A 25909-nucleotide genomic window follows, 5' to 3' on the forward strand; every position below is an offset into this window, starting at 1 on the left:
CTACCATCCAGTCTTTTGTGTTCTTTATTTCAGAACTGCAATATGTTTTTGTTTTGTTTTGTTTTGTTTTTCGAGACTTTTGGGGAATGATGGTGTTTTTAAAACTCTTCCTTATTATCAGAGGAAGCTCGATCAACTTGTTATTCCTCTACCAGTGAAGCAATACCTAGAGAAGTGGAAGAGCACATGAGTAAATGCATTCATTCAGCAGTTAACTACCGCCCCATGTCATGCTAAATACGATAAGCCCTGGACTGTGGTTATAAAAGAGGAACTGCCCTAGAACTCTCTTTTTTTCTTCTGTCGTGGAGGAGAATGGAGCTAGTCTAGACTAGAGGCTGCAGGTGAATGGACCCAGAGTGGACAGATGGTTCGAAATGACATCACCAGTCCACTTTCTCGTGAATGTCCTGTATCTTTGTTAAGCACAGCAGCTTTCGTGGGATCCTTTTCTGTTTCAACGCCAGCATGGGTTAACATGTTGGTCACTTTTTCCATTGCTGTGACAAAAACGCCCAACAAGATTGGCTTCTATAGAAGAAAGATTTGTTTTAGCTCACGGATTCCAAGGTTTGGGTCTATTGATGGTTGGTCCTGTTCTTTCAGCTTGTGACCAGTCCAGTCGGTTATGATGGGAAAGCGTGGGAACATTATGGTGGCCAGCAAGGAAGAGAGGAAAGTGGGAAGGAAAGGGTTAACATGGCCACTGAAAGAACATGTCTTTAGTGCTGTAATCTCTCCCCGAGGCCTCATAGTTGGAAGGTCCCACCACCTGAAAGTGGCCCGACCCAACCTACCACCGAGCTTCGGATGCATGGGGCCTTTTGGGGTTTCTTTCAACCCACAGCACAGAGATAAATTAAAGACATACAATTTTAAAAGTTCATTAAACTTGGCAATGTTTCCATAGCTGTTACGGGTGAATGGAGAGCATGCTAGATCAAGGGGCCATGGGAAGGGTTCTTTTTTGCAGACTAGAAACACAAAAACAAGGGTCCCTCCACTCCAGAGCTTTGAGGAAATTATTCTCCAAGCATGCTGACTCTGGCAAGATCTAGGGGTGTTTTGAATCCATCTATTCCCTGACATAATCCACTGAATGCCTTGACTTTAAAACCGTTATAATAGAAAAACCGGATCAGCTTATTTTCTATGTTGGGGAAAAAACGTGGGTCTGAGGATCTTGTCCTTCTTTTACTGTCCCTGGCGTAATGGGAGATGAGAAGTAATGACCTGCCTCCAAGTCCTCTGATTACAAATTTTAAATGAGCCGCTTAGATTCTCTCTTTTAAGGATACAGATGAGCATTCAGTTGCCTCACAGTGTACTACAGACCCATGAGGTTACATTGAATACATGTCATGAAAAGTTTCAGACAGTGACGAAGTAGAAAAATCATACCATAAATCACATTCTCCTTTATAAAAGTGGGTAAATTCAATATGGAAGGAATGTTAACATTCACGAAAGAGTTTCTCATAGAAGTATTTATGTAACACACAGACCCATTCCACCTACCAATTATAGTTAATGTTTCAGTTTAGGCTTTAAGACTTGGCTGCGGAACAGGATACACATGTTGTGGCTTTGTTAGTGACTTGTGCGTTAACGCAGTATGTACACATCGGGGATGCCCAAATAAAATAACAGTTCATTTGTCAACCTCACAACAATACTCCATGTTCTTCATCTTGCAGGTCCACAAAACATTCAAGTATTGCCATTCTTTACCATGTCAGCTTCCTTCCGTATGACCCATGCTCTTTGCAAATCCTGCATTTAATTTAGATGGGCCCCAAACTGCTCTTGGGCCTGAGGCACGTTTACTCTGCCTTGACACTGTGTTATTCTCTTTGGATTTCTGTTCAACTTGTGCCACCTTCTCAAATAGTAGTTTCTTGCGGCATGTTGCTTCTCTTGTTTCGCTTTCATTTCTAAAATAGTGCCGTGAGCGGCTCACAGAACACAAACAACCCTCAGGATTCTGCTAACAAGGGACGCCTTAAATATTCCAAATTGTCACTAGTCACACATTAATATGAATACTCCTTCTGACACGTACATTTTTTTAGGCAGCTAAGTGCATTTCAGTACCTGGGTATTTGTCAGCATAGTGGGCGAACATAGCTAAATCGAACCCTGGTTGCTTGCTTCCTATCATGGAGCGAACAGGCTTTCTTCAAAGAAAGGAAGAAGTCCCAAATGCTACACACAGTCTGTAGTGTTCTGTGATGGCACCTGCTACCCACAAGTAAGTGTATGGTGAGCATTCAGACGTACGTGTTGCTGCTGATGTTGAGCAGTATGAAATGTCTTCTGAAATGAATCTGGACTGGACCGTATGTGAGCGTAAATTGTCATTCGTGGTTCGAGGTCACTAATGAAGCAAAATCTTGAAAAACTGCACCCAGTCATTACTTTTTTTTTTTTTTTTTTTTTTTTTTTTTTTTGGTTTTTCGAGACAGGGTTTCTCTGTGTAGCTTTGCGCCTGTCCTGGAACTCACTTGGTAGCCCAGGCTGGCCTCGAACTCACAGAGATCCGCCTGGCTCTGCCTCCCGAGTGCTGGGATTAAAGGCGTGCGCCACCACCGCCCGGCCCAGTCATTACTTATTAATGGTGACCAGTTCACTCTCTGTCCCAGGCCTAGCAGATTCAATTAGGCTTCAGAATTCCATTGCAGGATTGAGCTCTTGTTTCATGTATAAACCCCCCTCCCCCCACCCCACCCCACCTCCCGAAAACACAGAGCGATGTGGTGAGAACCGTGAAATAGCCCCCGTCTATACGTGTTAACGGTGGCTGGTGCTCCGGGAGAGCCGAAGTTTAACTCCGTGCGGGATGGGAGAATTCAGGGCAGGCGTCAAAGCCTCCCACGATGCTCTCTGGTCTGTCGTCTTTGGAAGAAACATGCCATCCGTGTGTCTCCACAGGGGAGGAGCTATGCTTAGGCCTTAAACGGGGCTGCACCTTGGACTGTCCCTTTGGTCTCCTCACCGACGCCCACAACTGTGAGGTCTGTCAATGCCGCCCACGGCCCAAGAAGTGCAAGCCCACAGTATGCGACAAGTTTTGTCCGCTTGGATTCCTGTACGTATTTGTCAGTATTTTGTTGTTGTTGTTGTTGTTGTTTCCAATTCAGAAATTAAGTGTAACTTGCACAGGTGGTCATACCTGTGTTGGGGGGCTAGTGTGTGTGTGTGTGTGTGTGTGTGTGTGTGTGTGTGTGTGTGTGTGCGCGCGCGCGCGCGCGCGCGCGCGAGTGATTCGAGAGGAACCCTGCTGTTTATATGAGGGGATTCAGAAATGAGGAAAGTCCTTGTCTCCAAATGTAGGCATCAGGTTCTGACTTGTTATATGAAGATGGTACAGGTACACGGTGGGTAGGTTATTAAATATTCTTTATTGAGTCAACCCCAAATCTGGATTATTCTGAGGTGGAAATAAGCACTTAAAAAAATAAAAAATAAAACAAAAACAACTGCTTTCAGCCAGTTGTGGTAGTGCACACCTTTAATCCCAGTACTCAAGAGGCGGATCTCGGCAAGTTCAAGGACAGCCTGGTCTACAAAGTGAGTGCCAGGCCAACCAATATAGTGAGACCCTACCTCAAAAAAATGAAGAGTAAGAAGATAGTATTCAGATTCTGGTTTTGTAATTCTTTCCTTTTCTCTCTTCTGTTTTAGTCTTTTGGCTGGTGTGTGGGGGGGGGGGGTGTATGCGCATGTGTAGATATATACATATACCCATATGTCTCACATCACAAGAGTCTCAGATTTTTCCTCCTTTGTCCATTTTCTTCTGTTTTACCTTTAAAAATTACTAGGTTGAATTTGAGCATAATCTTCCTTTCAATTGGATACTTAAGTTAGAAACATTATTCTAAAAAGTTCTTGGGGGCAAAAATCTATCATGTCAGCACTCAGGAGGTGGAGTCTACATCTAGTTCAAAGCCAGCCTGGATTACATGAGACCCTGTCTCAGAAAAAAAAAAAATGTTCAAGTATTCACCATCACTATTCTTAATTGTAAGACACGTGTGTGATACCAGGAAAGATATTATTTGGCCTGGAAAGATGGCTCAGTGATCAAGAGTACATACTGCTCGCCTGGTAGGCTTAGCAGCGTACAACCACCTGTAAATCCAGCTCCAGGTATCTAATGCTCTTTCTGGCTGCTGTGAGAAGTTGCAACACACACGCACGCACACATGTGCATGCACACACACATAAAAATAAATAAGTTCAAAGATATAATCACTTTGTAACTTAACTGCTGATACAGCTATAAAGTACCCTCCAGCCCTAATAAAGCAATTAATTAATAATTAATAGCCTCTAAGACCTCAGGTCTTTATTCACTTTCAATATATACACATTTGCTTATGTGTGTGTGTGTGCAATGTTTTTGCTGTGGTGTGCATCTGCAGAACAGCCGACAGCTTGTAGGGGTTCGTTTTCTTCTTTTATCCCATGGGCTCTGGGAATCAACCTCAGTTCATCAGGCTTGGTGGCAAGTTCCTTTTTGCCCCCTGAACCACCTTGGCAGCCTAAGGCTTTTGTGAGCATGTATGAAGCCTTCCCAGGTCATGGAGTCCTTACAGCCCTCTCTGTATCTTCTGTAAATGTTGGTAGTTAACCTTTTTACTGGCATACGGGATTTCTCAAAGGATACAGCCATTTGGGAAAGCCCACAGCCCTAAGAAAATGCCCCTAATGTTAATCTCTCAACAACGACCAATGATACCTCCCTCACCCATTCTGTATACTGGAGTTGCACGTCCATCCTTTATATTGTGTTACCATCTTTAAATTACACCCTCACTTGTGTCTCTGGAGGTGGGCCACATCCCAGAAGCACTTACATGCTTGGGCAGTTCTAAACCTTTATGAGAACTAATTACACCTCACCCAGGAGTTCGGAGTACCGATGTCCCGTCATCCTGCGTAAATGGTGTATCGTTGACCCTTGGTCTGAGTGCTTGGGCATCATTGGAGACTTTTTTGGTTTTTCTGACCTCTGGCAAAAATTTGAATTACCCAGGAAGAATAAGCATGGCTGTGACATCTGTCGCTGTAAGAAATGTCCAGAGCTGCTATGCAGTAAGATCTGCCCCTTGGGCTTCCAGCAGGACAGTCACGGCTGTCTTATCTGCAAGTGCAGAGGTAAGTGGGAGCCCTGCCCCCTTGCAGCCTGGTGACAGAGAACAGAAGGGCGTCCTGTAAATGAAATGGTTTAAGTGACTGACGCCTGTTCTGACACAGGTGTGACTGTGGGACCCTCCCACCACAGGACACCCTCTGTCTTCCAGCATAATAGAATTAAAAGGGCTCAGGACAGAATTTAAATCGGGCACGTGTGGTAAGCACAGTGACCAAGTCAGCCACGTCTTAGGGCTTTGCTTTTGCTTGTCTTAGAAATGTTAGCCTGAAGCTGTAGTGTCTGTCAGTCTCTACAGAGGAAACCGCTTTCTTCTGGAGTGGGATTGATAAAGAGCTTCATTTTGGCGTCCTTGGGAGTGGGTGTATCTAAATTCCTGTTCATTTAGGTGTTCCCTAGTAAGAAGGCCAGAACGTTATATAGGCAAAATTCCATCCAGGTGACCACACTGCCAGGGTCTTCCTCCTCCAGTGACATTCCCGAAGCCACTAAATGTGCACCCAGAGCCCATCTTCAGCCTTTAGCTGAAGTCCCAGCCCTGACTCCTGTTCTGGTTTGTTGTGCTTATCAGATGCTATGCCAATCAAACCATAAAAGATGCCGGTAGCATGCTTTTTTTTCAAAGTTGAACCCTTTTTATGGTATTTGGGGGCAGTTAAAAGCAAGCAAAAATGTGGAGGAGTTAATGTAGTCAATCACTTCAGTCGTCTTACTAATCAAAAAAATCTAGTCCTTGCAAGGGGCCCAGAATCCCCCATTGGATGAAACTTCTAGAATGATGAGTCTCAGTCAGTCAGTCTCTCTCTCTCTCTCTCTCTCTCTCTCTCTCTCTCTCTCTCTCTCTCTCTCTCTCTCTCACTATATATATAGTGACATCCATTACAAAAGTAATGCTTGTTTATTGTATAAAATATGTAAAAAGGCTTGAAAGGCAGCAATCCTCCCCCAGTCAGAAGCCTATTTGCAAGCTCCTTTCTTTTCTTGTTTTTTTCCAAATCGGGGGCCTGTTGATTTGAATTCTTTTCCCGGGCCTTCTTCCGGTACCACTGACTGCCCTCCCTAGGCATCATTTTTGGTGGCTGGGCTCTGTTCCACGTAAGGGCACACTACAAGCTGTTTCTCCTATGCCGTAGCTGCTTCTTTACCAGGCTCCCTTCTGTCTGTCCAGAGGTCCCTCCTTCAGCCGGGCCACCTGTCCTGTCAGGCACATGTCTGTCCATGGATGGCCATCATCATAAAAATGAGGAAAGCTGGCATGATGGGTGCCGGGAGTGCTACTGTCACAATGGAAGGGAAATGTGTGCCCTGATCACCTGCCCAGTGCCCGCCTGTGGCAAACCCACCATTCGTCCCGGACAGTGCTGCCCATCATGCGCAGGTAAAAGCTGGCTGCCCTCTTGTGCAACACCACCTCCAGCCCTGTGGGGCCCTGTACCCACCTTCGACTCTGGGGGAAAGTGTGGGGGTCAGTCCTCGGGACAATGTCTCAGCTGTCTGTGACTTCTGTTCTTAGTAGCCCCGGAGTGAGTCGAATACTGTGAATAATTAGCCCGAGACCAAGGAAAATCCTCAAGCTGTGGAAATGGTTCTCCATATTTTTGAATGGTTTACTCGATTATATTGCTCTTTGGACTAGCCTTTCTTTCCCCCTAGAGGATTGTGGACTTACATATGTAAATCCAACCTTCCAGTTCACTGCTAGCCTGTTAGGGCCGAAGACCTCAGCTTTAGTTAATTGGATGGGATTGGAGAGAGTGTTACTTCATAAAAGCTTACACCTTGGCCAGGCGGCGGCGGTGGCGCACACCTTTAATCCCAGCACCAGATTAAAGATTAAAGCCAGGCGGATCTCTGTGAGTTCGAGGCCAGCCTGGTCTACAGAGCGAGATCCAGGGCAGGCACCAAAACTACGCAGAGAAACCCTGTCTCGAAAAACCAAAAAAAGAAAAAGCTTATAACTTTCCAAGTAATACTGGAGGGAGGGGAGAATTATTGAAATCTGTGGCTGTTGTTCTTTTTTAAAGAAAGGGACGTGTGGCACTCTTGCCAAATGGAGACATTTGGAATGGTGACAATTTCCAAGCAGTCTAGTCCTAATAATAATAATAATAATAATAATAATAATAATAATAATAATCAAGGTGAGTTACTAGAAAAACAGAACAGCGAAGACAACTCACAGTGGCCAAGGCTGCCCCTGCCTTGCCTCCTGACACATAAAGACCCTCTCAGCTCTAAGATTCCGCCTGCCTCAGCAGTTACCAAATTGGTGACGCCCGTACCTTTGCACATGACACATAAATGCAGACTAAACATCTTGTTTTCCCATGGTGCAGTCAGATGTGTCCTCTCTCAGCTGGTTCCTTCACGTATTTTGCAAGTGAAATACAAGCAACCACCCTGCCCGCCAGATCAGAGGCAGTTTTCAGTGAGATAGCATGGTGTCTGTGTCAGCTCTTGGAGGAAGAGGAAAAAACACTTGTCCCCTCCAGACACGCCTCATTAGAGAGGTGTGTGTCGGCTGGGAACCTGCTCTCTGTCAGCTACTGCTCAGCGAAGAAGTCTGAGCTAGACAGGCGGGAATAAAGAGGCACAGATCAAAACGGAACCACAGTGAGTGGAACCGGAAGCAGCTCTCTCTAGTTGAGAGAGGGAGCAGGTTCTAAAGCGCGTGGTTACCGACATGTTGTCGGGGCTGGGAGATGGCTCCGTGGGTGAAGGGCTTGCTATGCAAGCAAGAGCATTCACGTTTGATCTTCAGCACTTACATTAAAAAAAAGAGCCGGGCGGTGGTGGCGCATGCCTTTAATCCCAGCACTCGGGAGGCAGAGGCAGGCGGATCTCTGTGAGTTCGAGGCCAGCCTGGTCTACAGCGTGAGATCCAGGAAAGGCGCAAAGCTACACAGAGAAACCCTGTCTCGAAAAACCAAAAAAAAAAAAAAGAAAAGAAAAGCCAGGGATGGTGGCTCAGACTGTAATTCCAATACTGGGGGGTGGGGGGTGGGGCAGAGACTGAAGGATCCCTGAGACTTACAGGCCAGCTAATCTACCCAAGTGGATGAGCTCCAGGTTCAGTGGAAGACCATTAAACATAAATACAAATAATAAATAAATAAGCGGGTGGAGAGCTATTGAGAAAGATGCTAGACATAGACCTCTGGCCTACACACACACACACACACACACACACACACACACACACACACACACAGGCTTTCTGAACCTACATGTACAAGAAAACATCCCTTCGCATGCATGCGTAGAGTTATGCGTTTGTCAGACTCTTTAGTAGTTTGCTGTCGGTGGGCTCTTCTGACTAGAAACCCTGAAGGCCTCCCGTACTCACGGCCTCCTTCCTGCCTTAGAGAACCGTTTCTTCCTTCTCCCGTGCAGAGCTAGTCAGTGTTTTCCTAGGATGCAGGCAGAGCTCCCTCACTGAGCTGAGGAGCAGTGTGATCACCAAACAGCACCGTCTCTTCCGTTCTTCCCCCGTCCCCCTTCCCATCCTTTACCTTCTCCTCCTCGCCATCTCTCCATGTAGCTAGAGTTTTCCTGCCTGGCCCACAGTCAGGACAAATCTTTGTCACCCACCAGTCCCACAGCCGCTCAAACCCAGCCAAGGAAACACAGAGACTTATATTGCTTACAAACTGTATGGCCGTGGCAGGCTTCTTGCTAACTGTTCTTACAGCTTAAATTAATCCATTTCTATAAATCTATACCTTGCCACATGGCTCATGGCTTACCAGCATCTTCACATGCTGTTTGTCATCGTGGCGGCTGGCAGTGTCTCTCTGACTCAGCCTTCCACTTCCCAGCCCTATTCTCCTCCTTGTCCCGCCTACACTTCCTGCCTAGCCAATGGCCAATCAGTGTTTTATTTATTGACTAATTAGCAACACATTTGCCATACAGACCATCCCACAGCATCTCCAGCTGCTGTGTTTGGCTTTAAGGCACAAACATACTATGGCAAGGAGATGAAGGAGGTCAAACCGCTGCAGACAGGTCTCCTGATGACACACCCTACTTATCTACCAGCCTTTCAGAGTGGCAGTAGTCTGTCCTCCAGAAGCCCTCTGTGAATGCCATCAATCTTCTCCTATATTAGTTTTTCAAGGAAACATTTTTTTCTCTCGATAAGCCACTGGAAATACTCTTTGAGCATCTCATCCCACCTACACTTTCATTTTCTTTTCTTTCTTTCTTTTTTTTTTTTTTCCGAGACAGGGTTTCTCTGTGTAGCTTTGGAGCCTGTCCTGGATCTCATTCTGTAGCCCAGGCTGGCCTCGAACTCACAGAGATCCACCTGGCTCTGCCTCCCGAGTGCTGGGACTAAAGACATGCACCACCACGGCCCGGCCCACTTTCATTTTCATTAATTCCTTCTCTGCTGCTCAGATTCTGGGATTCTAGTCCAGCTGTCTGTGTTCTGAAATGTGTCTGCTTAGTCTGAATCCCAGTCTTTCCTGGTTCCCATGAGACAAACCTATCCTGAACACTGTTTTCTACCCTGAACGTCAGCCTACACCTCTATATCCCATCAGTATTGTTGATTCACACACACACACACACACACACACACACACACACACACACACACACACACACACACACCACTGCTTCGTAAGTAACAGCCACGGTGCACTGGGCTCTGACCATTTCTACACAGACAGGGTGGTTCCCCCAACCCTCAGCATCCACTGAGCTCCAGGCTGGAGCCAGCGGTGATATCTCTAGTCCCTTTCTCAGCAGGATGCACCCCTGTCAACACCTCCTTGAAGTCCTTGTTGTCCTTGGACTCCGGGAATATGGTTAGTGCCTTCTTTCTTCCCAGCACCACATCAGGGCAACTCCCAGTACCTCTGTCGATATCCCAACGTTAAAATGTCTCCACCATCATCATCATCATCATCTCACAAAGGGACCGAAGCCACCTCCACTGTGGCGAAAGAAATCACCGTTATCAGCCTCCGGGCATGATGATGGCGTTGTCCACCAAATGTTTAGTCTCAGGTGAAGAAGGGTTTCAGACTGTTGATACTTTAGATACATTCCTGCTCAGGGTACTGGCAGCGGGCTGAGGTGAGGTGTGGCTCCTTGACAGTGGGCCATATTTCCAAGCATAAAAGCGTTCAGAATCCCAAGATAATAAAGCAGACGGGACATCCATCATGTGGAAGCTTTGTTTAATCTAGAGGCACATCCGTTATCCAAATAACCGGTTGACTTCGGTTCCAGCCCCTTGACTGTGCTTAATGCTCTGAACTGGTAGCTTCCAAAATATGTAAAATATGAATAATAGTGCCTCCCTCACAAGGTCATTGACAGGAAGAAAAGAAAGAAAGAAGTGAGAAGTGCCCCGCCTGGAAATAATTGGGCCATAACAAGCATTCGGTAAATGAGCCATCTCTATTCTAGACAACTCCTGCGTGCTCGGGGTTGCTCCAGCCAGTGAACTTCCCTGTAATTGAATTCTTATTGAATTCTCTCAGGACTATTGCCAGGCTCAGCCACTCCAACCTCACTTCCTGAGATTAGCTCTTTGTCTTCTGTTTCTAGGCATGGGATTTGTTCTTCCCTTTCCTATTCGTGGGCTAAGAATAGGGCTGAGTTCTCTCACTCCTCGGGTACTTCAGCTTTTCTCTCCCTCAAAGCAAACACCCCACCCCCACCCCCCACCCCTTTGGCAGTTGAAGAAGCTGCAAGTGAATAATTTCTCCGTATTTTGATTCTGTGCCATCCCCCCCCCCCTCAGATGACTTCGTGGTGCAGAAGCCAGAGCTGAGCACTCCTACCATTTGCCACGCACCCGGAGGAGAGTACTTCGTGGAAGGGGAGACGTGGAACATCGACTCGTGTACGCAGTGCACCTGCCACAGCGGCCGGGTCCTGTGCGAGACCGAGGTGTGCCCACCGCTGCTCTGCCAGAGCCCCTCACGCACCCAGGACTCCTGCTGCCCTCAGTGTACAGGTAACCAGCGTGGTGGCCCGGCCCGGGCTTGATGGGATGGCTGCAGCTTGGCGTGATGGGTCTGTAGACCTAGACATCAGGGCGAGCTCTGTGCCAAACCCAGGACTCTGTGCAGGAACCTCTGGCTGCCTGCTTCCCTAGTCCCTCTGTCGCTATGCATGGCACCTGAGTTGACTCTGAGAGACTAGCTCTTCCCCCTGTTCCTTTCGCCTCCCACTTCAGGCTGGAGATGGACGTGGCGTTCAGGCAGTCCCTTTATGCCAAGTTATCTCAGGTGACTTGGCTTGTGGAAAAAGTCACCTCGCAAGACACCTTTGTGTTCCTAACAGATGTGAAAGCTAGTTATTGGCAAATAATATAAATAAAACTCCTCAAGATTACAGAGGTTGTAAAAAAAATAATTTGAAAATATGCCCCTGCCTTTCCAAAACTGTGATGAATAAGTGAAGACCCAAGAATGTTGAGGGGGTATTGCTGCAGCATATGCATGAGGGCCGCTCCTGTGTTCTTCCTGTGATTTCTCAGGTCTTAGCAGGTAAATTTAAAAGTCATGGAAGAAATATGGTATAATATAAACTTGTCAAGATATTAAATGTGAGCTACACTGCTGGTTTTATAACTAAAATAGTAATTCTGTTAACACTAGGATAAATGGCTTTTTAGAAAACAGATTTAATTCAATACATAAAATTACCAAAGCAGCTGGTTTTATTTGGTGGTTTTTAATCTTCCCAGTTTTTGAAACTAAAATGCTAACTGCTTTCCTTCTGTGGATACAGTCAGTGACTTTTTGCTCAAGGGAACATAAACCTTCATGTTTCATGACTTCCTTTTTTTATATACTGATTATCTAATTCGCTGTCCAGGATCATCTTCTGTCTTTCTGTCCAGCATACTCAGTAACGAAATTTCAGCCAGAGTATCGTCTTGGGACAGATGTGTTGGTGTAAACAGCAGCCATGTTAATCTGACAGGCCTACCTAGTACAGAATCTTGTCTAGCATAAGTAGTCCACGTGTGTTAGGGTATGTGTGGCCTAGCCCAACTATGTTTTTGTCGTGATCCCCACTTTCTGTGGATGCAAGCCCTGCCGGTGTTTGTCTATGAAGGAAGATCTATGACTGCTCGCATCCTCCTGATGGGAAATATTTAGGGACAGTCAGCTTATATCCATTTAGCGACTTATTTTGCAGGCATTTCTGGAATGCCTGAATTCAGCCCTGGGGATCTGGAGATTAATGAAAACAAAATAACCCTCTATCCTGGGGAGCATAAGTCCAAAAAAAAAAAAAAAAAAGCGAAACCCCCCAGTGTGGTGTTCTACATTAAGAAAATAATTAATGGTGCACAGAGAGGACCCCGGGGGTGGGGGGAGTGGAATTGAGTGCAGGTAGCTCAAGAAGATGTGAGGAGAGAAAGAAGTCCTATCTGTGCCCTCGGCGCTAGGGACTGAGTGACTAGGAGAGGTTAAGGGGAAGACACGTGTCTGTGACAGCACGCCCAGATTCATTGACAGGACACCTGACTGCACTCAGAGACTAAGCCCAGGAAGAGGAGATGGACAAGGCCCGGGCCAGGGTTAGGCCCAGAGTCACAATAAGAGTCTGCATTGCAGAGGCCCCTCGGGTTCCTGTCGGTTTCCATGGCTTCCTGCCTTTCCCTCTGCAGGGCTGAGTGGCAGGCACTTCATCTTGTACCTGGCTTTTTCTTCCCGTTTATAAACTTAGGCCAAGGTGACTAATGTTTTTTTCCATATGTGGAAGCTCAGTGTTAGCCCTCATCTTAAACTTGGGAGACACATATACTTATACATATACGTATACATATACATACATTTTTTTCCACAGGTTACTTTTGGATATCTGAATGAGACCCTAGCTAGACCAGACAATATTTAAATGAACTACTGACTCTTTAATGGACCTTTTGGGGCTTTCTATTTGTAACCAGACTGTAGCAATAAGAATTTTTTTTTTTAAAGTGAGTATCATACTGCCTCAGTGTCTCAAATGCTGGAATTGTAAATGCGAGCCACCATACCTGTCTCTCTCCCATTATGTTAAAACTTATGATGTCAGTGTCTTTTACACCATAGTCAGTTTGAAGAGTAACATTGGTAAGTGTTACATTAGACATCTAGAAAAAGACCAGCCTTAGGTTACCACATGCTAAAATGGTCTAAGAATGATGCCGACTTGTCCACAAGACCTGTGTCTATTTGGTGGTTATGTCTCTGGGACTTCTTCCCATTCGGCTTTACCTGTGGCCTGCCTCGGGGCATAGACCTCCACAGAGGTGAGCAGGATACCAGTATGGTGCTTCCCTGAGGCACGGACAGGAGAGAGGTAGGCCTGATGACTCACAACTCTAATCCCAGCACTTAAGAGGAAGGATTATTGCCACAGCTTTGAGGCCAGCCTAGGCTCGGTAATTCCCAGCCAGCCTGTCTCAGTAAAAACAAATGAATAGGTGAGGATAAATTGCATTTCTTTCTTTTTGTTTTCTACCTTTCTATTTTTTTTTATTTCATTTTCTTTTTCTAAATAAAAAGCGTAGGGTAGGAGAGACAGGGAGACACAAAAATAAAAGGATGAGTGACCGACCACCCAGGAAAAACACTGGTAAAATTAAAAATGAACCCAAGAAGTTAAATGTTTGGAAATGGCGTTAGACAGCCTCTGGGGCCCGGGAATAGGCAAAGAAAGGAAGGATCCTTCCAAGTGGCGCTGGTGAACAGGGTTTGGTTAGGAGCCTCCTGTGCAGTGGAAGGATGTGGCCTGCTCTGCACCCTGCTCGATCGCTCACTCCCGTCAACAGCCAGCACATCTTGCTTTTCTGTGGAGTTTTCTGGGCATCGAGTGAGAAGCCTCTGGATGTGAAGGCATTCGTTTCCGGTCTCGTCATAGCTGCCCCATCTTCTTCACCTCAGATTTTAGTCACAGAGTTGGGCATTGCTTGCAAGAGCTAAGAGAAGGCAGCCTACAGGCTCCTGGGGACTTCAGAGCCTAGAGCGGCAGATCAAGCTGAGTCGGGGTTCCTTCCAGCCAAAACAGAAGTTAGCAGCGGCCTCCCTTTTAAAGGAGAAATTACTTCTAGGCATAGATGACCTCGGAAAGGTCACTGAGAGCAGAATCCCATTCTTCCATCTTTATTTTACGAAATATGCATGAAATTTAAGGAACCATCCATGACGCAAAGTCCCATGGTGAGCTAGAACTGGTGGAAGCAATGTCTGGTCCTTGTGACTTTGTTTTCAGGGGTGATGGGGGGAGAGGTAGCTGTAGTTTAGGAGAGCTTTTGGACCGTTTGCTTTGTTCTGGCTTCCCTCTGGCCCTCAGAGAGGGCCCAGGTGATGCAGCCCCCTCGGTCTTCAGAAAGGATCGAATGTGCTCACTGGAGCGGGGTGTGGTGTATGCGTGAAGCCGGTGAGAGGAAGATGCCCCATTGAGAGCTTCTGCAGCATGTGATAACTCCATGCCTACCTCACACTTCCGTCTCATGGCTGAGAACAGCAGAATTTATGATGCTAATTCAGAAGCACACAAGATACCTCTCCACGGTGTGTCCGTTGAGAAAAGGTGGCTGGATTAAGGTTTGGCCTGGCCCACTGCCATGGCTGTTTTTATGCTCCTTAGAGATTGTGACATTTCTAAAGGACGAACCCCACTAACTTGCATTTCCCTTTTTCATATCTCAGATGTCTTCTTGGGTTTAATTTTCATTCATTCCTGTGGCTGCCAACCCCTAAAGAGATAGCTATGTTTCCTGGCGACACTCTTCTCCATCTGATGTGGAGACCTTCCATGGCACAATCACAGAAGGCTTGCAAATGGTTTCCCTGGGTGGTGTCCTAGTGTTTGCTCTGGGTTGCCAGCCCCTCCGTCACTAATGGGAATGTCTAAACTTAGGAATGTTGCAGATAGGTGTCTAGATAATGTGGTGCAGTGAAAAACATCTCTTGAGTATTTGAAGGGTTAGGACTGCGTTGCCTTGCAAGTGAGAGAGAGCCTAGTTAGAAATTTTAAACAAGTATCGGTTTATTTGACTTGACACAAAATTTGAGGCAGGTATGGATCGTTATTGGTTCTGTGTCTCGGTGACCGAGATAAGTTTGGGATTTGGGTCAGCGCCCTCTTCAAGGTTAGGGAGAACGTGGAAGGAGGGTCTCGGCAGGGCCTCCACCCTCGGAAGAAAAGTGGAAGCGACCCTAGAAATCCCTTTATTAGCCCCGAGCTGCAGCTAGATCAGATGCCTCACCCCCCGGGTTGCAAGGGAGCCTGGGAAAGCAGGAACAAGGTTTCCTGATTGATCCAGTGTGAGCCTCCAAAGAAAATGAAGACTTTGCTTAAGGTAAGGAAGAAGGCCTGAGCAGACCCTGGGCGAGCACCTGACAGAATCTCACCGTCAAGTCTTTTGCTATTGTTACTCTGTTTTTAAAATACAAGACCTTGCTAGAATCAGGCTCCCTGATTTTACGACTGGCCTTTTTTTTTTTTATTTAATGAGGCACCCAGCGCCTTAGAGACGGGGAGTGTCTTTGTAAGTCTGACCCTTAACTGTGCTGTGTACGTCGTGGGTAGCCTGCAGCCTTGTCTTTGCTGACCTGTGTGTTCGTGTTTCCAGATGAGCCTCTCCAGCCTTCCACATCCCATAATGAGAGCGTGCCTAGTTACTGCAAAAATGACGACGGGGATATATTCCTGGCCGCTGAGTCCTGGAAGCCTGACGCTTGCACCAGCTGCGTGTGCGTGGATAGCGAGATTAGCTGTTACTCTGAGTCTTGCCCTTCCGTGTCCTGTGAAAGACCTGTTTTGAGGAAAGGCCAGTGTTGCCCCTACTGTCTAGGTAAGATCGAGGGAAAAAAAAAAAAAAAACAACTTTCGTCTCTCCAAGTGACCACTAAATTGACATTGGCAGCCATTTGCATAGATCAGTTAGTGTTTTTAAATTGGTTTTTTTTTTTTTTTTTTTTTTTTTTTTTTTCTGGTTGGTATGCCATACAGACCCAATGTGGGAACATTAATCAGAGGAAAGATGGGGGAGATGTGCTTCCCAAGATGGAATGCATGAAGAATAAATAGAAGCTGTCTCCGAACGTAATGGCGTTATAGCGCGCCATTGCATTCCATCGGGACCCTTTGCCGGTTCTGGGTTTTTAATATCGTTGCTCTCTCTACCTGATTATTTTGATAGTCACACATTCCCCCCCAATACTATTCTCCATATTAGAGAATGTTCATTATATAAAACTTGCCTCTCCCTGGAGACCAGCTCACTATGAAATATTCATTAAATCTCTATTTGTTGGTCTTTTCCTATCCTATGGGGCCGTGAAACGATCCTGTTTAAGCCACGTGGCTGTCCTTGTTGGTGGCCTCAGCACAGAGCGAGGGAGGCCTGAGTAACTGATCGTTCTCTTTCCTCCTTGTGGCCCATGGTGCCACATCCTGTAAGCAGAGGACATAGGGATATTAGCCCCTCACATGGCCGTTCCAAACTGGTCCTGTGGCTATGAGCCAGATGCTGCTCTGGGGACCAGAAAGAAAGCCGAGACAGCTGGCACCTCTAATCAGGGACAGCCCTGGCTCCCAAGGCTCTCACTCTCTTTATTGCTTTTGCCACCTAAAGTCAAAGGAGAGACAAGACACCTCTCAGCCGCACAGTGAACCCATAATCAGAGTAGCAAATGGAAACATGTGCCCGTTGTTAATTAATTAGAGGTATGGCGCACTTAATGCCAGTGGGGTTCGTGTGCTTTCTAGACACAAGCCATTGCAAGTATTTGGAGGAATACCTGGGAAAGAAGAAAGAGTTTCAGGACACAGAATGCTGGTCTTGGGAATTTTACAAAGCTAGATATGCTCAGTGATATATATTGAGTGTGTGTGTGTGTGTGTGTGTGTGTGTGTATATATATATATATATATATATATATATATATATATATACAGTACGTGTGTATATATATGCATATACTGAGTATATATATATATATATATATATAAATAATATAAAGTCTTGAAAGCTGAGTTCTCTCTGTGTAATTAATCCTTTCAACTAGAATGCTCTTGAGTGAGGACTATGTATAATTGTGATGTCATAGTAACTACGGATCAGGAATGGCGACAGAAACTGGGGGGGATGGTGATTTCCCCGTGGGGAAGAGATACCCGGAAGCATTGTTCCTAAATGGAACTAAAAATAGATCAAGATGTACATCCAGATTAGCTCCTTAACTTTTCAAAGAGCTGACTAAAGTTGGTACAAGAAATGGCACACTGCCTTTGGTGATCATCTAAAGCCGAGATGTGACAACTAGGATACTCTCCACTCTTCACAGGGGAGTAGTAGATGGTAGTGTCCCGTTTACATACCAGAACCCCAATGACAAAAGGAAGAATGAATGAACCACCCGGGATGACATGGCTAATCCTTGGGAAATCAGAGCCCAGATGGCCTAAGAATTTCATGTTAGCTTGGGGGGGAGGGGGGGAGGGGGCGAATCTCATAACAAATTTCTCTTGTGTTGAAATTCTCAGAGGGTTTTGTTCAACTGAAAATCCCATTGTGTTGTTGCTTCATCCCTAAAGCCAATTACTACTTCAGTTGTAAATTAGTTTTCACGGGAGAATGGTAAATCCCTTCTCTTTCTCACAGAAACAACTCCCCAAATTGTGGCAAGAAACCTTCCGACCTTAGTATTTCCTGTCTTCTGCTTTTTTTTTTTTTTTTCAAACTCTTCAATTCCTGAATCATTTAGACTATGCATTCTTCTTTAATGTAGGCAAGGAAGACCTACCTATTCGGCCAAAATGGGCGATTTGGGTTTTAAGTTAGATTATAAGCACTTTCGTTAAATTACGGTTCCTAGACGAAGTGCATATTGTGTTCCAGCACCCTGTACAACAGCCGTCCCTCACCCACTGATGTGTGTGTGTTCACTTGTAGTCTCGAAGCCCGGGACTCATCTGAAGGGACCATGAGAGATTTGCTAGCTGGCAGCCGCAACTTCTGCTGTATTCGTGGATCTTATTGTTCACACCTGTGGTTGTGTCCTTGCAATCCTGATTAACACCGCCTTTGCCTGTGCCACACTTGTTTTGTAAATACTCCTGCTCAGTTACTCCCATTCTCATGTGGCTCTGCTCTTCAGGCATTGGAAGTTGAGTTCGTGAAGTAACTCGGGGGGGGGGGGGGGGGGGGGGGGGGGGGGGTGTTCCAGTCTGACTTGCCTATTTTATCTTGGGGTGTTTTCTCTTACCACCTGATTTGTCCCAGCTTCCCATCAGCCTGACCCCTCTACGGAGGCACCAGGCGTGAGCCAAGCCAGCCTTCCCGAAAGTACTTCACCACTGTGCCTGAGTTGCAGATCCGTAGTCATCTAGAAAAGAGAACCCAATGAGACAGGCCATTGTTTCTACGTTGTAGAGCACCCAGCTGCTTTCCCAGAGAGCAGTGTGAACCAGCGTTTGCCTTGGGTCCCATTTGGGGCGTCCTCAGTTTCACCCCAGATTGTTGGTCCTCCGAATCCTGTAGATCTCAATCGGGACCGCCCAGATCACCAGGGCCTCTCCGCTGGCTGTAGCCTTAGGTCTCCTGACGGTTAGTCGTTGTTGCTCCAACCACCTCACGGCTGCTGTGAAACCAACTTTTCCTCGTATCAAAACCAGGACGTTTGTTCATGTTTCCTTTTGAATTTTCATTTTTTTTTCTCCGCGTAAGTGTAATGAAAAGTGGGTGATCCTACTAAAAGGAGGCTTCTAATTACAAGTGTTTGTGTTCCTTTCAGCCAAATTATCTGCGCGCTAATGTGCGGTGATAATGGTTCTCCTTTGATGTGTGAAGGCCTCCTATTACGTGTGCTAATTTAGTAGGATGTGTAATACAGACATAATTAATAGGATTGGTGATTAATTTTGAAAAGTGAGCAGCTTTGTCTAATTGCTTATAATACCTATCATTAGGGAATTCATCCTTCTACTCCAACGAAACTAAGTAGTAATTACCCAATCATTTTAATGGAGCATCTTAATTGATTTTTCTAATTTTTTTTTTTTTTGTATTCTGTCTTCCTACATAAATACACACAAGCCTTGGTTGTATTTTCAGAGGCTTTCTGACTGTAAAGATGGCTCAGACGATAGCATGGGTGTGAATCAAGTAGGAAACAGCATGCTGGTGATTCTGCTGTGTCCCGGCAGGCAGGATCGGTGGGTCCTTGGAACTCTTAGATCCCTCCGTCATGATGCCCTTCACCCTGAGAGCCCAGGCTGCTCTGAAGTGCCCTCACTTTGCTGCTGGCCACAGACTCTGTGCCCCCTCTCATTCCTGTCCAGAGGAATAAAGTCCTTCAGGGCTGAGTGAGATCTTGGCTCCATGACTCCCCTGAGGGAGAGCAAAGGAGTAAACCACTGTCCAGCACCCCATCTGCGCTTACCGTATTTGTGAAGAAGCTAACCCTGCCCACGGCTTTGGCAAGGAGGACAGGAGTGTTCCCACGGACCCTTTGTAGGCCTGTGGTTCAGTTTTTCCAGGTCGCCTATTCCACGGAAAGAGCACCCCTTTGGTTATAAAGACTATCCTTAGTCCTGACAGTTGGGGTCCTGCATTAGTTCCCTGTCAGCTTTGGAAAGCGGGGAAACTGAGGTGTGCCACCACCAGGCTGTTCTAGGAGAAGAGAGCCACTCTGCAAGCCGAGCCGGAAGTCTTGCTTAGAATATTGCCTAATTATGGGTTGGTAAGGATGCGTTTATTTGTAGTTACGTGTTACTTTACTTGATATTTTAGGTCACACACTGAGAATTAGGCTAGAAATCCCTGAGTCAGTGAATCTTTGATTTAAGAAGTTGTGAAACATGAGTTATTTTTTCATAAGAACTGTTTGTTTATTAAATTCATAAAATACAAACAGATGTGGCTTAGAACTTGCATATGAACACAGCTAAGATACTCTCTATATGACTTAGAGTCACTTCAGAATATCTTTAATGGGGATCTTTAAAGATCTGTGGAAATGAATTTTCTGATACATGATTTATTAAAGAATAGTTTCGCCGGGCGGTGGTGGCTCACGCCTTTAATCCCAGCACTTGGAAGGCAGAGGCAGGCGGATCTCTGTGAGTTCGAGGCCAGCCTGGTCTACAGAGCAAGTTCCAGGACAGGCACAATGCTGCACAGAGAAACCCCGTCTCGAAAAACCAGAAAAAAAAAGAATAGTTTCCTTCCACCAGGTCATTTTTTCGTTGTACCTCTGTCTCCTTAGCACACAGTCATACTTCATACTTGCGTGTGTTAGTCAGAACTAGCATTTGAAGTGGCACTGTCACAAGGAGTCAAGCTGCCCTGGCTTGGGTGTCCCGTAGTGCTGTAACTGTGCCGTGTAATGAATGGGTAGAAGAATGTCTCCCTGGTAGAGAGGGTCTGTGTTCTGTACCACACCTGTCTGCTGCACAGCATCCCTTGTGCTTAGGCTCTGCATGTTTCAGGCTGACGGATCAAAACATTCTCTTCTTAGACCTCTGTATGCGTGTATATCAGTCAGAATCACATATAATAGCTGTTGGCATCTGCATCGATAAACTACAGAATCCGTGGAGTTAAGGTTACGTGGCTTCAAGTCATAATGTTAGGACACTAGAATCTGATATTCCGATGTATTTCTTTAAAATTAAAAACTTGTGCACACTTTAGGGAACTTGCTTTAGAGCCAGAGTTAGGATCATAACTGAAACATGCTGGCTCTGTATCTTGGTGATACGATACAGTCTACCTTAGTTGCCTCCTGTAGAGGAAGCCCGTGCTTCTCAAAGGTACTCTGCCCATGAAGTGAAGCCATTTTGGGTGTGGAGATGTGAGCGTACCCTGCTTCTTCAGTACAGACTGCAGCCAATCTAAGTAGTGTTCATATAATGGCGTTTGTCTCCACGTGGAGTGGAGCTTATGGCTTCTCCAAGAGAGAGGCCAGCACAGCGTCTCTCTGTGGTGACCTTCTGAAGGATGAGAACCCAATAATGATGCTTAGTGGTGGTCTTCCTCCTGTCTTTTCTCATCTTTAGAGGCCCATGATTTCTTTGGTCCCTTCTGTTGCCCAAGTAGAAATAACATACTCTCTGTAACACTTGTGTTGGGGACAGAGCTTTACCTACAAATCTCACTTTCCTTTAGACATTGTCAGAGTGAGAAGAGGGGATCCATAAATTCGGTTTCAGAAGCTAACGTCATGTGAGAAGCCCATGAAGGATTCGTGTGGTATTCACTGTGACCCCAGGACAGCAACTGTTGATTGTGGAGGACATGCTCTCCTAGTGTCCTGCATCCCCTCCACTCCTTCTTCAGCTACCAGTCCCAGTGGCCCCAGATTGTCACCCTCACTGTCAGAATTAGCATTCAAGACGTTTAAGTGAAAAGAAAGAGATAGATCGCAATGGAAACAGAACGCCAATCATGGAGTTCTGGATTCAGTAAGAGAAATAATCAAATATAAGTTGGGGAATGATAGATGAAGATACTTGACATTGGCCTCTGACCTCTTTACACGCGCGCACACACACACACACACGCATGCATGCACATAGCACACACATGTGCACATATCCAGACATATGCTAAACTACATACACACACCTCAGATTTCAAACTTAGTAACCACACTAAGTGGAATGCTGTGATCCAGTCCTCTGGCGTGTCCACTATATGTAAGGCCCTGTGGTTCTGGAAGCGTGTCCCAGAGGGAATATGCCCTGTTCACTACTGAGGCAATACTGTCAGTGTGCCTGCATCTCAATACCTAGGGAAGGAACAGATGCCCCAGAGTGGGACTCTGCTTCATTGATATCAACATGGGACTACATAAAGCAAAAGCCACATTTAGCTTCTTGGCCACCAGGATCCCAGAGTAAATTACTTTTCCGGACTCTGATTGTGGCAAGAGATTTGCAAGAACTGATGCAATTTCTAAAGCTGCCTAACTTCCTCCCAGGAAGTGACTCCCACACCATGGCCACCAGAACAGAATTAGAACCCGAAGTGTCCGTCCGAGAAGGTTATCTCCAAGGCAGAAACTGAAAGCTGTACTGTCATGTAGGTTACAGTAGGTTTAGGGTTCTGTAGCCTTCCGTGCAGGAAATGGGAAGCAGTCAGGAAGAACTGCCTTTGCAGAGGCTCATATGTCCAGCAGTAGGTCAGAGTCGGCCAGGCCTGTGGGTTCATGTGAGTCCATGAAACTGTAGGTTGAATCTAGCTAGAGGGAGAAAGCGCTGCTGGCCATGGCGGCCCTTAATGAACTTCATCTTGTAACCAAAACAGCTCGGGTAGTAAAAACCAGGTCCATCCAGCCTTCACAGCTTGTTAAAGCATTTGTTCTATCTTGAAAAGACGTGAGACCGTCAAGTTTTAACAGTTGAATTCAGCCTAGAGAGAATGAATTGCCGGTTCTGCCCGTTTATATAACCAGAATCCAGGACAGATGGAGGGGAAACCACACTGAGTTCTATAGCTCTGCTCCCAAAAGGTGTTGTATATTATTATTTTTTGTTTGTTTGTTTTTTCGAGACAGGGTTTCTCTGTGTAGCTTTGTGCCTGTCCTGGTTCTCGCTCTGTAGACCAGGCTGGCCTCGAACTCACAAAGATCCGCCTGCCTCTGCCTCCCGAGTGCTGGAACTAAAGGCATGCGCCACCACCGCCCGGCGCATTTTTTTTTTTTTTTAATGTGGTCCTAGGTGGTACAAGATACCGTTGCTTGAATTTGCAGACAGAGAGGAGAGAGAGTGTGCCCCTGGCTCACCATGTGGTCAGTGGCAACACAACAAATCCTTACCTGTATGAAGCCATTCCAGATTGGATCTGATGGGTGAGACAGGGGGCCAGGCTGAGGAAGCAAAATGCCACAACTTACCAAACCAAGGTCTAACCACGCAAGAGTGACTGTCTGACCTGAATATGTCCAAAATTGGCCCTAGTAGGTACCATTGCCCATGGAAAAGCCCAAAGCTGCCTGAAGCTGTGGCGGTGTCCTCAGAATACGATGTTAGCTGCAAGGGCTGCTTCAAAGAGGATCCTGTTTGTTGGGATGTTGATATGTTCCTAACATACTTGTTTTAAAAGTCAATGTTACTATATATCAGTGTCGTACCTAATGTCTTCCTTCTCTCGTCATTTTCCTCTGAGAGAAGGGAAGGAGACTATAACTGTGAGAGGGAGAGATGTTGGAGGGAAACTTCCAGAACGGCCTGGGAGTCCTCACCACCGTGCTGTCTCTACTCCTCAACTAGGCTGTGCTACTCGGTTGAAAGAGATCTCCATTTCCCAGAGTCATTGAATAATAATGGCTTTGGTTTATGTGGCTCCAGTACCTGCCCAGAAAGTGACCCCCAAAGTCCCCCAAGTCATGCCACAATGCTTGGTAGACAGAAGGCATGCAGGGGCTGGAGAGCCAAACCCCCTCTAGTTCCTGCCCCACCCTTCCTGCGCTCACACCTTAGACAAGTGACCTTAATTCCACGTGCCTCAGTTTTCTGTGGAATTGAAACAATGACCCTGTCCTCTGAGCTGTGGATATCAAATGGAATTGACGCACGTGAAATATTTATCTGGGTGCCTGGCACATAGGAGTCATCCAAGTAAGTGGAAGGTATAAATAATACGAGGTGTTGAGTAATAGAAGCACATGATGTCATTGCCAGTGAAAGCAGAGCGATCGGGGTCAATACAGTGGTTAAGACTCAAACAGCATATGCACCCAAGAGCCACACAGAAACTGAGTCTGTAACTCTGCATTCCTCCTCAGGCCAGGTGCTGACAGTGGCCTTTATATGTAGTCTCGGTTAGGCTAAGCAGTTCCTACAAGAAAGTGACAATGTCTTTATTAATTGATTATAAAGACCTTCAAAGTGCATAGACTTTGCCCCGTCTTCCCATTCCAAAGGTTTCTGAAACCCGTGGTCCATCCAGCTACCACCGTGTGCTCTATAACTATCAGACCTCTACCAACTTCACTAACCTTTCAAGAGAAACATAGTAAAAAGCAAAAGTGTTTCTGTGAAAACTCATTAACCAAAATCTATCTTACAATTTTCTGGGCAGATGGCAGCTGCCCTGGTAAAGCTAGTTACAGTTGTCTCAAAAGCAAGAGTCCGCGCCTTTAATCCCAGCTCTCGGGAGGCAGAGGCAGGCGGATCTTTATGAGTTCAAGGCCAGCCTGGTCTACAGAGTGAGTTCCAGGAAAGGCGCAAAGCTGCACAGAGAAACCCTGTCTCGAGAAACAAAAAAAAAAAAAGCAAGAGTCATGTCTATTTGCTTCACCTGAAGATTCATTAGCACAACGTGGCTTGGGTTTATACCCTATTTGGAGAAACAAAATTCATTGGCTGTGACATGTTTTGATGTTTTGGTTCAATGGACTTTGCAAGCGAGAGCAGGAATGGTCTCCCTGGCACAGGGCTCCCTATGAATCGGTGACTAGCAGGTGCACTTGGGGCCTCTGCACACCAGAGAGTGTACTAACTCTGACCCACCTGAAGTCAGACACTAGTTTAACTTTTGCTGAGCTCTGAGTGTACTGCGTGACCTCGAAGAGTTCCTCAAGAGCCTGGTGCACACTGGAGCCAACCTCAGAGGTGTTGTCTCCAGCTGGCAGCCGCTGTGCTCAGAACATCTTCGCGCCCAGTCTTTCACATCCGATCTCAAATCTGACTTGAGTCGTGTGCCGATGAACAGAAGCTGAAAGTGACATGCTTCTGAGGTCCTCGGCGATGAGTGAGTAGAGCTTGAGTGGAACAATGATTAGCGGTGAAGAAGGCCAGGCATCCAGGTCCCGTAGTAGTCAGCCCACTCTTGCGGGGAAATAATTCTGTAGAGGCACACACACCATTTAGAGGGTCAGAAACTCTGACTGACTCTGTCTCTGGGAAACTGAACCCAGGTCTCTTTGTGGGTTGCTAGCATAATGGGTTCCACTGTGTTCATGGTCCTTTTGCTACTTTGAATTTTCAGTCCTCATGGAATTTAGAAAAGTATTTGGGTAACTAAGTGAATTTTTTGTTTGTTTGGTTTGTTTTGTTTTTCGAGACAGGGTTTCTCTGTGTAATTTTTTTGGAGCCTGTCCTGGATCTCGCTCTGTAGACCAGGCTGGCCTCGAACTCACAGAGATCTGCCTCCCGAATGCTGGCTGGGATTAAAGGCGTGCGCCACCGCTGCCCGGCCCTAAGTGAGACTTTTTAATTTCACCTATTGTGTGGCCCAGAGTCCTTGACTGAGCCCATTGCCTTCAAAATATTCAGGTACTTTTTCCTTCTCTTGTATCATTTCATAACTAGTCTTCTAGACTCGATTGTGTCTAGACTCGATTGCGGTGCCATCCAGCCACTGAATGAGTATTGTCCTAGGCACTATGTCATGCTGTCTGTCATCCAACACCCCTGGCACTGCCCATGCTTTTCTTAGTCTGTTGACATTGTTCTCAGTGGGTGAGTGCCATTCAGAAAACACCATGTTTAAGTCTGAGCATCTCGCTTCCATATTCTCTTATGTATACGTGGCTAACGTTGGTACTACATGAGAGGGGGACAGAGTGTTGAGATTTCTATTTCATATATGTTTGATGTGTTAGCCAATAGTAATGAATTTCCCTATTCAAAAGAAAAGAGGGGCTGGAGCGATGGCTCAGTGGCCAAGAGAACCGACTGCTCTTCCAGAGGTCCTGAGTTCAATTCCCAGCAACCACATGGTGGCTCACTACCATCCATAATGTGATCTGGAGCCCTGTTCTGGCCTGCAGGCGT

The 25909-nt window shown here is 46.1% G+C and overlaps 1 protein-coding gene across 7 annotated transcripts in view; it reads left to right on the forward strand.

Moving 5' to 3' along the window:
- The window catches only part of Crim1 (cysteine rich transmembrane BMP regulator 1), a 187397-nt gene that overhangs the window by 148271 nt on the left and 13217 nt on the right, over positions 1-25909 (forward strand). For 5 of the 7 annotated variants that reach the window (XM_052746296.1, XM_052746297.1, XM_052746295.1 and 2 more), the window contains 5 exons: positions 2932-3088; positions 5042-5163; positions 6327-6536; positions 10917-11132; positions 15756-15977. In XM_052746296.1, the coding sequence (XP_052602256.1) occupies positions 2932-3088; positions 5042-5163; positions 6327-6536; positions 10917-11132; positions 15756-15977 (927 nt within the window). The remainder of the gene's footprint in view (positions 1-2931; positions 3089-5041; positions 5164-6326; positions 6537-10916; positions 11133-15755; positions 15978-25909) is intronic. The other 2 variants (XM_052746298.1, XM_052746301.1) reach the window with 2 other exon arrangements.

This window comes from Peromyscus californicus, unplaced genomic scaffold (genome assembly GCF_007827085.1).
Source record: "Peromyscus californicus insignis strain IS unplaced genomic scaffold, ASM782708v3 Scaffold_1__1_contigs__length_55948999, whole genome shotgun sequence".
Lineage (NCBI taxonomy): Eukaryota > Metazoa > Chordata > Mammalia > Rodentia > Cricetidae > Peromyscus > Peromyscus californicus.